Source organism: Brachyhypopomus gauderio, unplaced genomic scaffold, assembly GCF_052324685.1.
Source record: "Brachyhypopomus gauderio isolate BG-103 unplaced genomic scaffold, BGAUD_0.2 sc107, whole genome shotgun sequence".
In the NCBI taxonomy this organism is placed as follows: domain Eukaryota; kingdom Metazoa; phylum Chordata; class Actinopteri; order Gymnotiformes; family Hypopomidae; genus Brachyhypopomus; species Brachyhypopomus gauderio.
This window is the reverse complement of record NW_027506928.1, coordinates 185741-197500: the sequence shown is the minus strand read 5'-3', so window position 1 is coordinate 197500 and position 11760 is coordinate 185741. Positions and strand designations below refer to the sequence as shown.

The 11760-nt window shown below is 48.7% G+C and overlaps 2 protein-coding genes across 3 annotated transcripts in view; both read left to right on the top strand.

Annotated features, from left to right (window-relative positions):
• Positions 1-1183, top strand: part of LOC143497354 (tyrosine-protein kinase TXK-like) — a 12458-nt gene extending 11275 nt beyond the window's left edge. The window contains exons 14-15 of the mRNA XM_076993259.1: positions 446-603; positions 902-1183. Coding sequence (XP_076849374.1) covers positions 446-603; positions 902-976 — 233 coding nt within the window. The 3' untranslated portion in view covers positions 977-1183. The remainder of the gene's footprint in view (positions 1-445; positions 604-901) is intronic.
• A 1933-nt stretch (positions 1184-3116) lies between these two features.
• LOC143497340 (ras GTPase-activating protein-binding protein 2-like) lies at positions 3117-11220 on the top strand. 2 transcript variants are annotated; one of them, XM_076993242.1, is made up of 13 exons: positions 3117-3299; positions 4264-4382; positions 4734-4815; positions 6912-7085; positions 7280-7367; positions 7653-7761; positions 8006-8237; positions 8601-8702; positions 8852-8939; positions 9031-9081; positions 9227-9355; positions 9711-9829; positions 9974-11220. In XM_076993242.1, exons 2-13 carry the CDS (start codon positions 4288-4290, stop codon positions 10226-10228), a joined length of 1524 nt encoding a protein of 507 aa, XP_076849357.1. In that variant the 5' UTR covers positions 3117-3299; positions 4264-4287; the 3' UTR covers positions 10229-11220. The 2 variants fall into 2 exon arrangements, with proteins under 2 accessions (XP_076849357.1, XP_076849358.1); XM_076993243.1 differs by lacking the exon at positions 3117-3299 and adding an exon at positions 3709-3981.
• Positions 11221-11760: the final 540 nt, after the last annotated feature.

Here is an 11760-nt window from a genome sequence, read left to right as displayed (position 1 = left end):
CGCACTGAACACGAGCCTGAACACTCAGTACTGACCCGCACTGAACATGAGGCTGAACATTGAACACTCAATATTGACCTGCACTGAACATGAGCCTGAACACTGAACACTCAGTACTGTTCCACACTGAACACGAGACTGAACACTCAGTACTGACCCGCACTGAACACGAGCCTGAACACTGAACACTCAGTACTGACCCGCACTGAACACGAGCCTGAAGCTGTGTGCACAGGTGTGCTGATGTGGGAGGTGTTTCTGTGTGCACAGGTGTGCTGATGTGGGAGGTGTTTCTGTGTGCACAGGTGTGCTGATGTGGGAGGTGTTTCTGTGTGCACAGGTGTGCTGATGTGGGAGGTGTTTCTGTGTGCACAGGTGTGCTGATGTGGGAGGTGTTTCTGTGTGCACAGGTGTGCTGATGTGGGAGGTGTTTCTGTGTGCACAGGTGTGCTGATGTGGGAGGTGTTCTCAGATGGACGCACTCCGTTTGGGAATAAGTCCAATGCTGAAGTTGTGGAGGAGGTGTCACAAGGGGGACGTCTGTACAGACCACACAAATGCCCCGCCTACATCTATGACATCATGTTCCAGTGCTGGCACGAGGTGACACACCCACTCCACCTGCAGGGCTGTGTGTGTTCTGCCTATTCAATATTTTATTGACATTTTTTTACATGTCGTTGACTTATTTCATGTTGTGTTTATGTGTCTGTGTCTGTCTGTCTGCGTATACGTATGCCTGGTTGTGTGTGTGTGTGTGTGTGTGTGTGTGTGTGTGTGTGTGTGTGTGTGTGTATGTGTGTGTATGTGTGTGTATGTGTGTGTGTGTGTGTGTGTGTGTGTGTGTGTGTGTGTGTGTGTGTGTGTGTGTGTGTGTGTGTGTGTGTGTGTGTGTGTCCAGAGACCTCAAGGACGGCCCTCTTTCTCCACACTACTCCAGAACATCAAAGACGCTGTGGAGGATGACACACACTAGAGGAGCAGAAATCACCACAGACAGCACAGCCGTTGCACCAAACACCACAAATACCACACACAGCACAGACAGCAAAGCCCTTTGCACCAAACACCACAGACAGCATGGCACATTACAGTCAACAGCATTTGAATATGACAGATGTCGATATATATTACATGTAATATAATACAGATATATATTTTTGTAATAAACTTCTTTTTTGAAGCTCTTTGTCTGCTGTTCTTTTCCTAAAATGAAGGTCTTTCTAGAAGAAGAAATGATGCAGATGACTGATGATAAATAAAGCAGCCACAAGAGGGCAGTATATAATCACAGACCCTATCTCAGGAAAATAAATCTCTCATTGCCCTCAGAAAATTATACAGGCAAAAATATAACATTATATATATATATATATATATATATATATATATATATATATATATATATATATATATATATATATATATATAATATAATGGCGTGTTCAGGTGTTGTTGGTGTGTCCACGTGTTGTTGGCGTGTCCTGGCACGTCCAGGTTTTGCTGGCGTGTCCAGTTGTTGTTGGCATGTCCAGGTGTTGTTGGTGTGTCCTGACGTGTCCACGTGTTGCTGACGTGTCCAGGTGTTGCTGGCGTGTCCAGGTGTTGTTGGCATGTCCAGGTGTTGTCAGCGTGTCCTGGCGTGTCCAGGTGTTGTTGGAGTGTCCTGGCATGTCCAGGTGTTGTTGGCATGTCCAGGTGTTGTCAGCGTGTTCTGGTGTTGTTGGCGTGTCCAGGTGTTGTCAGCGTGTCCTGGCGTGTCCAGGTGTTGTTGGCGTGTCCTGGCATGTCCAGGTGTTGTTGGCGTGTCCTGGCGTGTCCAGATGTTGTTGGCGTATCCTGGCGTGTCCAAGTGTTGTTGGTGGGATAAACACTCAGTATGCTTCCCAACAGAGTTGTTGGCACTACTAAACAACTTCTGACTTTTAAGTACTGTGAAATGGGGAATAGGGGTCTAATATTGAGGGGACGAAGATTTTGATAGATGGTGCCGGGATTTCTGGGAATTAGAGTCTTTGGAGCCAGGCAGCATGACACGTACCTCTTCACTGGAGAATGTCCACAGTGATAAAGCAGCTTGTAAAGCAGGTAAAGGTCTAACTCTGCACAACACTGCCTCACTGCACACACTGCACAACTGGAGTGAGTAATGGGAGCACTGGGAACTGCATCTGGGCTGTTGGGAAATATTGTTCTCTCTTCTGCTGGTGAAAGTAGATGTGATTTAACTGGATGTGATTGGTCTGGATCTCTTTTACACATTCCTTGTCCTTTGTGTATAATAGGAAGATTTAGATGTTTGACTGGTCAACAGAATTTGTGTGTTATGATTATTACAATTACAATAGTTATTTATGTGAGTTCATTCATGATATATGATTATTATAGTAGATGTTATGACTCTAGTGAGTTCATTTATGTTATGATTATTATAGTAGATGTTATGACTCTAGTGAGTTCATTCATGGTATGATTATTATAGTAGATGTTATGACTCTAGTGAGTTCATTCATGTTATATGATTATTATAGTAATGTTATGACTAGTGAGTTCATTCATGATATATGATTATTATAGTAGATGTTATGACTCTAGTGAGTTCATTTATGTTATATGATTATTATAGTAGATGTTATGACTCTAGTGAGTTCATTTATATGTTATATGATTATTATAGTAATATTATGACTCTAGTAAGTTCATTCATGATATATGATTATTATAGTAGATGTTATGACTCTAGTGAGTCCATTTGTTATATGATTATTATAGTAGATGTTATGACTCTAGTGAGTCCATTTGTTATATGATTATTATAGTAGATGTTATGACTCTAGTGAGTTCATTTATGTTATATGATTATTATAGTAGATGTTATGACTCTAGTGAGCTACCAGTATCTTGAAGAGGAGAAACCTCAGACCCTCTGGTAGAATCTTCCCACGCCCCCGCTCCACGTTCATTCTGGGTTGTGGTACACGTGGTGATATAGGTGATTCTCGCCCACGTCTAGCAACCTCTCAAACGTGCATTTGTGTTTCGTCCTACTACGTGACGTCGTTTTCCCGCGACCCCGGCGGGAAAACGACTCCTTTTGCGTCACAGTCGGCGTTCGACTGGGGGTTCCCTGCGCGCGCTGCAGGGGGTGAGACGCCGAGGCGGTGTGTGCGCGAGAACGACCGAGTGTTTCCCGGTAAACCCGATCATCCCACCCGCAGACTGGTGCCACGAGCGGTCGCTTTGTTCTCGTGAAGCATCCGCGAAGCAGCAGCGCCTGTCGGACCACTGTCGTCGTTTTGGTGAGGCCCCTTTAGCGGAGCGGCGCTAGCGCGTCTGGCTGGTCCCGACTCGGCTTTGTCTCCGCACGCGCCGCCGCTCCGTCGGCTCGTGTCGTCGTCGTCGTCGTCGTCGTGGCGTCTCCGCACCGATCGGTACACCGTTCAGACCTGCGGCCGGTCCGCGGCACTTCTGTGACCGAACCAAGCGCACCGACGGATCACGTCGACTCGAGCAAAAACTGTGTTTTTGGGGCTAACCTGCTAGCGTTAGCTGCTACATTATCCTGTTAGCATTAGCCCCTATGTTAGCCCTGTTAGCGTTAGCCGCTATATTGGCTTGTTAGCATTAGCCCCTATGTTAGCCTGTTAGCATTAGCCCCTATGTTAACCTGTTAGGGGCTTATGCTATGTTAACCTGTTAGCGTTAGCCGCTATATTAGCCTGTTAGCATTAACCGCTACATTAGCCTGTTAGCATTAGCTCCTATGTTAGCCTGCTAGCGTTAGCCGCTACATTAGCCTGTTAGCTTGTTTGCGTGTGTCGTTGTTTGTGTTGTGAGCTGCGTGGCGGCTGAACCAGCTCACGGAGATCAACCTGAAGTCATTAGCGGGTCGAATAATCGTCTCCGCCCGCGTTGGGTGTTCGTGCTGTTGGATAAATCTCACGGTGTCTTTCATTCGCAGTCTGACCACTTTAATGTCGGGTTAGTTGTTCCTACCTGGCTGAACACACTAGCCGGTTAGCCCAGTACAATTTTACACTTTTATTCAACTAATCGTCACGCACAATACCGACGGCGCCTGTTATAATCGATTAATCGCGCTCTCGGCAGCGGCCTGTTCGCCCCTCTGAGGGGATTATATAAGTGCGCGTTTCCGAGTGAGGCCTCGAGGCTCCGCTCCCCTGCACGCGCTGCTCTGTGCCGTCGCGCGCGCGCGCCGTCGCGGTGCAGCTCACGCGAATATTCGGTTCTTCTGTGTTCCAGCGTCATCCTGTTTACCTGAAAGAGATGGTGATGGAGAAACCGAGCCCCTTGCTAGTAGGGCGCGAGTTTGTGAGGCAGTACTACACACTCCTGAATAAAGCCCCCGACTACCTGCACAGGTGAGTGGACGTTGTACTGGACAGGTGAGCAGCCCTCACGCTGCCTGTGCTCCACGGTTATGGCCAGACAACCAGAGAACGACCTTGTTAGTGGATTAAATTATTTAAAGTACCAGTGGGCTGCTTGGTAACTCCTTGCACCCAAACAGCTGTGTCATTCAGTCCTTGAGGTCATTTACGTACAGGAGGTGTAGGCTTGCTGTAAACACTGCGTACACTATATACAGCTGCCTGTTAAGTTACTTGTTTCAAATAATGTTTTGACTTCCACTGGATGTGTTTATCTGCCCTGTGTCTCCCGTCCTCGTGTGTCTCCTGTCTCTGTGCGTCTCCCGCCTGTCCCTGCCCCAGGTTCTATGGGAGAAATTCGTCGTATGTGCACGGTGGGCTGGACGGCAGCGGTACCCCAGAAGAGGCTGTGTACGGGCAGGCCGTGAGTCTCCACATCACACCACATCACGGCCGCTGACCCTGAACTGTTCATGATGTGGGGTTCAGAGTGAACACACAAACCCTACACACAAGACCAGTACAAAGGAAAACTGTTAAGGCACAGGAGTTTGTGTAGCTGTAGTCTATACAGGAGGTCCTCGGGTTACGTCAGTCCCGAGTTACGATGTTTTTATTGTTACGACACATCTCCCATTTACTGTATAAAGCCTCGTTTCAACTTAAGTGGTTTTGCATAAATGTCGTAACATAAACTTTTTATTACTGTTCATTATTCCTGTTTCATTATTAAATGTACTTTGTGTTTTTTTATAATTACTGTGTTAGGATAGGTGATAGGATAATGCTTACAGTATCTTATTTACGTACAGTATGTACGTATGTTCCAACTTACACAGAAAATCGGTTTACGATGTGATGTAGGAAGGGATCGATGTTGTAAGTCGAGGACCCCCTGTATCTTAATGTACAGTTCAGAGGTGACATTACAAGCTTTGGAGGCTATTAGACCTTCTACACCTGCCCAGTTCCATCAGTCTCACCCTTCAGGAGCTGTCTGGGTTGAAGTGTTTCCTGTACAGTCACCCACGTTAATGACGGGGTCTTCAGCTCCGTGTGTAGGGGCTTGTTCAGAATTTCAACACGGCTACCTGGAACAGCCAGGGTGTGTGACCAACGTTGTGAGTGTGGTACATGGTGGAGGTGTGGTTGGGTACATGGTGGAGGTGTGGTTGGGTACATGGTGGAGGTGTGGTTGGGTACATGGTGGAGGTGTGGTTGGGTGGATGGTTGTGATGGTGGAGGTGTGGTTGGGTGGATGGTGGAGGTGTGGTTGGGTGGATGGTTGTGATGGTGGAGGTGTGGTTGGGTACAAGGTGGAGGTGTGGTTGGGTGGATGGTGGAGGTGTGGTTGGGTGGATGGTTGTGATGGTGGAGGTGTGGTTGGGTACAAGGTGGAGGTGTGGTTGGGTGGATGGTGGAGGTGTGGTTGGGTGGATGGTGGAGGTGTGGTTGGGTGGATGGTGGAGGTGTGGTTGGGTACATGGTTGTGATGGTGGAGGTGTGGTTGGGTGGATGGTGGAGGTGTGGTTGGGTGGATGGTGGAGGTGTGGTTGGGTGGATGGTGGAGGTGGAGGTGTGGTTGGGTGGATGGTGGAGGTGGAGGTGTGGTTGGGTACATGGTGGAGGTGTGGTTGGGTACATGGTGGAGGTGTGGTTGGGTGGATGGTGGAGGTGTGGTTGGGTACATGGTTGTGATGGTGGAGGTGTGGTTGGGTGCATGGTGGTGGAGGTGTGGTTGGGTGTGAGGTGATGGTGGAGGTGTGGTTGGGTACATGGTGGAGGTGCCAAGCTCATTTCCAGCTGGAATCAAAGAACAGTGGGTTCTTCAGTGTGAACCGTGACCACATGTAGGGGTGTGTGGAGTTGTAGAGTTAAGAGTTATCATACAGTGGAGCCGGACAGGTCATATACCAGTGCGTTTTGTTGTGCTCGTTCTGGGTAACCACATGTAGACCACATGACTGGGTGTACTGGTGTACAGTAATGCTGGAAGTTCACCTGCATCTCCATCACATCAGCCGTTAATAACGTTACACTCATCCGCTTAAGCGTGGACTCCATGTAGTGTTGGTGTAGTTCCACAGACGCTTAACCTCCTTACATCTGTTTATGAATGTTGTCCTCGTTACACTCATCCGCTTAAGCGTGGACTACATGTAGTGTTGGTGTAGTTCCACAGACGCTTAACCTCCTTACATCTGTTTATGAATGTTGTCCTCGTTACACTCATCCGCTTAAACGTGGACTACATGTAGTGTTGGTGTAGTTCCACAGACGCTTAACCTCCTTACATCTGTTTATGAATGTTGTCCTCATATTCATTCTCTGTTCTTATCTTATCACCAATAGTTGATCCACGTTTGCTTTATGGATATAAATCATCATGTGTAACAGCTTAGATGCTCCATGGACATGATTTTGGCTGCTTAGGTTTGGGAGTAACGCAAACATAAAGGTGTGTGTGTGTGTGTGTGTGTGTGTGTGTGTGTGTGTGTGTGTGTGTGTGTGCGCGCACAGGAGATCCACAAGAAGGTGATGTCACTCCAGTTCAGTGAGTGTCACACCAAGATCCGCCATGTTGATGCCCACGCAACTTTGGGTGATGGGGTCGTTGTCCAGGTGATGGGGGAACTGTCCAATAGCGGCCGACCCATGAGGAGATTCATGCAGACATTTGTCCTCGCTCCTGAGGTAGACACACACACACTTTTCAGTGGTTTTGCTATTCATGATCATCTCTGATCTTAGATGCTGAGCCTCTCTCTCTCTTTCTATCTATCTATCTATCTCTGTCTGTCTATCTATCTATCTATCTATCTATCTATCTATCTATCTATCTATCTATCTATCTATCTATCTATCTCTATCTCTATTTCCTGTAACAGGGATCTGCTGTGAATAAGTTCTATGTGCACAACGATATCTTCCGCTATGAGGAGGAAGTGTTTGGAGACTCTGAAGCTGAACTAGGGGGTAAATACACACTGCAGTCACAAACGTGTGTGTGTATGCATGCATGTGCACACACCTGAAGCATCATTTTTAAAAATATCACAACATCCCAGTGTTGAGCATGTTATGTGAAGGTCGACACCCTCACAGGTGAATGTCTTCAGCGTAAGAACCCTGGAGGGTGTTCCTGAACCTTCACCCTGACCCTTCACCCTGCCGTCTGCAGGCTGTGCCTGATCATGAGACGCTTTGTGAGAAGTCTGTGGTACATGACTACAAGACCTGTAACGTGATTTGTGTGTGTAGAGTCTGAGGAAGAGGAGGCTGAGGAAGAGCAGTTGGAGACTCACACCTCTCCTGAACCTGCCATGGATTGCCCCACCAGCACACCTTACTACGAACCTCCACCCGTCAGGTACACACCCCCACACATCCACCCGTCAGGTACACACATCCACCCGTCAGGTACACACATCCACCCGTCAGGTACACTCCCCCACACATCCACCCGTCAGGTACACTCCCCCACACATCCACCCGTCAGGTAGACGCCCCCACACATCCACCCGTCAGGTAGACGCCCCCACACATCCACCCGTCAGGTACACTCCCCCACACATCCAGTGGACAGTCACTTATTTATCAGTTGTGTTCCACAGCAATGGGGTGGAGGAACAGCAGGAAGAGGCGGTCCCGGAGGCGGAGCCTGAACCCCAGCCTGAGCCAGAGACCTCTCAGGAGGTGGAGGCGGAGCTTACCCCGGAGGCGGAGCTGCAGGTGGAGGAGACTGAGCCTGACATTGAAGAGAAGCTTCCAGAAGAGCCAGAGGAGGACACACCCACTCCTGTCCCTGCCCCCACCCCGCCCCCTCAAACCCCTGAACCTCCCAAGGTAACCAGAGAACACCTGTTGAGTTTCTCTGGTTCAGTGTTTTCAGTTTGATTCTCTGTTTGGAGAACCTCTAATTTTAGTATCGTATACTGAGAATATTGGAGAATATTAGAATATAGTCAGCACAATGTAGAGTCAGGGTCCCACGTGGTGTGTGAACACTGGCTCACGTTTCACAATCAGTGAGCAGCACAGTGGGCCACGTGTCTGGTGGGCTGGCCCTTGGTGGGCAGCACTGCTGAAGCAGACCGTGTGACGTGGGACCTCTACACAGTGGAAGCTGTAACTTGACCTGGAACTTGAACCTTCACTTTTGAGAAGGTGCTTTGGATTGGTTACTGACGCTGTCGGTCATGTCCGTAGACCTTCTCCTGGGCTTCGGTCACCAGTAAGAACCTGCCCCCTAGTGGAACTTTGCCTGCCTCTGGAATTCCACCGCACGTGGTCAAAGCTCAGAGTGTGCAGGTGAGCTGCAGTTCAGAACCCCACACACACACACACACACACACCTCTTCACATTTACATATACACGTATGGTCTCCAGTCTGGGTGGGGTGTAGTGTGTGTGTGTGTAGTGTGGGTGTAGCTAACGTGGAGGTGTTTGGACTGATCAGCCCAGGGTGGAGGTGAAGCAGGAGGCCCCGATGACCAGAGACCAGCGACGGGAGAGACCTGCGTTTGTCCCGAGAGGATCTAGACCAGGTAAAACACACACACAGCAGGTACACACACTTGATATGTGTACACACACAGCAGGTTGTATGACTGAGTCCTGTTTCTCTCCTGTCATTAGACGGAGCTTCAGCAGAAGGTCAGGGGTCAAAGCCCTATTTCAGCTTTAAAGGTCAGTGACACACACACACGCACATACACACGCACACAAAACTAAGTGTAATGGTGTTTCTCACACACAGGTCCAGACCTGCAAGTGTGTAATGGGGAGTGTTTGTACTACAAATTCCTGTGTGTGTGTGTGTGTGTGTGTGTAGGCCGCGGTGACTCAGACAGTGGGGAGCTAGAGGGTCGGAGGTCAGTGCGTCACCCGGACAACCACCAGCTGTTTGTGGGGAATCTTCCTCATGATATCGACGAGGGAGAACTCAAGGACTTCTTCATGAGTGAGAACATATGCACACACACACACACACACACACACACAGCTGCAGTTGTGCAGTCACATATGTATAAAGATACATGAGGTGGTAAGTTTATTTGAAGTGCTGTTTTCTTCAGACCATCATCAGTGCCTCACAAATCCTATAAGAGTAGTTTTCATATACAAACTCCAAAACTCTCAGAAGAATGGTGGCTGAGCCTCTAAAGAAAAAAAAAAACATCTTTTTATCTGTATTTGGGGTTTAGTTGCCTCCTGAGCAGAGTTGTTCACAGATGGCGGTGGTTCTGAGTGTGTACTAGTTCTTGGGTTTGGGTTGGTGGTCATATGTGCACTGATGGCAGCTGTTGTGGTTTCAGCCTTCGGGAACGTGGTGGAGATGCGTATCAACACGAAGGGCGTGGGCGGGAAGCTGCCCAACTTCGGCTTTGTCGTTTTTGACGACTCGGACCCTGTGCAGAGGATTCTGGGAGCGAAGGTGTGTGGGTCTCGTGTTTGGAGGGAAACCTCACACACGTCTGTAGACGGACACGCAGGGTTCTCTGCTTGCGTACGAACGTGCGATTTTGTTTGTTTACTTTTTCTGACAGCCAATCGTATGTTTGTTTACTATGTTCTGCAGCCAATCATGTTCCGCGGGGAGGTGCGTCTCAACGTGGAGGAGAAGAAGACGAGAGCAGCCAGAGAGCGGGAAACCAGGGGCGCTGGAGATGGTCGTCGTGGAGACCGTGGCCCTGGTGGACCCAGAGGCCCTATGGGAAATGGAATGGGGCGTGACCGAGATGGGCGTGGCCCACCCTCATCCAGGGGTGGTATTGGGTCAGGCAGAGGCGGTGGTCAGAGCGGCGAGAGCCGATTTGCTGGACCACGCCGTTGAGGTAGCGTCTTCTAGTGGGCAGGAGGTACAACTGCGCGCTCTCTAATCACATCAATGGGCGAAAAAAAAACATTTTTTTCCTTTCTTTTGGCTTTTGGAATGTGACCAGCCATCAACCATTGGATGTGAAGGACTAAACAGACTCACTCTCACTGACACGGAGTCGCTTCCACAATCCTCATCGCTTGATTTCTCTTCTTCTTTTTCTTTTTGCGAGGAGATGAGGAAGGGGGCGTGGTTTATTTCTGTAGAACAAAAGATGAATGTCACAAATAGGTTTTCCTCATGGAGCTGTCTACTCGCACATTTTATAATGGACATGAACATCAAAGCTTCGAAAAAATCAACGCTCACTGTACAACTTATTTATTTTGTTAGTTAATAAAAACCAACAGTGGTGGTGCCTTAAACCGTTCTCACCCGATTTCTCTGTCTGTATCCACTCTCTCTCTTTCTCTCTCTCTCTCCCTCTCCCCCTGCCTGCCTCCCTCCTGTCCTGTGAAGGATTAAAGGACTACAGTAGTTATGGGTGGAGCTTTCACATCAACTCATTGCAAAAGGCAGCAGTTTGAGTGCAGGGCAGTGCTAGTGGTACCGATCCCCCTGATCCCAAACCAGTGCTGTTTATGCAGAGTTGTTCTCGTCTGTGTTCGTTTCGGTCTGACAGAGCTGGCGACGCCACCTGCTCTCACACGCCTGCAGTATTCCATACCGATCGTTTTCTTTTCAAATGTGCCGTTTATTTTTTGCATTTTTTCCCCCTTTTACCTCCGTCTGATATCTGAAACCACTTTGCACGGCCCTTTCCGGAACGAGACGTCCTTCTCCACACGGAGTTCTGAAGCTAGCTATCCTGCACTTTCTCGTCCGGCCTCGTGGCGAGCACTAGCTCCACGTGCCGCTTTGTTGTGGGTTTGGATCGTACTCCCGATGGCTTCAGCGGCTTGTGTTTGAATGTGTTTTCGACTGTCAATAAACTACTGATACCTGCACCCACGTCTCCTCAGCTCTGTAAACTACGCCAGGACTGCATGTTTGCTTTGTTTCATTTTTTCTCACTACCAGCACCTTTCGCACTACACAACACTGATTTCACAAATTACAAAATTACATTGTGTTAAGTCTCGGGATGTTCAGATGTTTCAAAGCACATTGGTCATCATTTTGCAGGGTTTTACTCTTGCCTAGCTGTTTTCAAATGGAGTTAAAATTGAGTTTGTGGGCGTGTAGTGTCCCAGGTCACCTAACGGCTGGCTCTCCTCAGAGGTTTAGAAGTTCTCCTGAATGAATACATCGTTACGTACAAGTTGCGTCGCGTAATGAGTTTGGTTTCCCTATGACGCGTGATGACGCGTGCCAACAATGGTACGTCAACAATGGAGCACGCGCGTCTGTCCTGACCGGGAGGTCTCGTGAAGCGCGACTGCGACACTACGGACAAGTGGCGCGTGTTGCGTGCTGACTGGATGCACGGTTGCTATTGGAGACACTCCACTCGGTTTCACCGTGAACGAACGAGTCACGGCGCGAGG

Coding starts and splice junctions, on each gene's coding strand:
- LOC143497340 (XM_076993242.1), top strand. CDS start 4,288: ATGGTGATGGAGAAACCGAGCCCCTTGCTAGTAGGGCGCGAGTTTGTG. Junction 9,356..9,710: donor ACTCAAGGACTTCTTCATGA/GTGAGAACATAT, acceptor TTGTGGTTTCAG/CCTTCGGGAACGTGGTGGAG. Junction 9,830..9,973: donor AGAGGATTCTGGGAGCGAAG/GTGTGTGGGTCT, acceptor TATGTTCTGCAG/CCAATCATGTTCCGCGGGGA.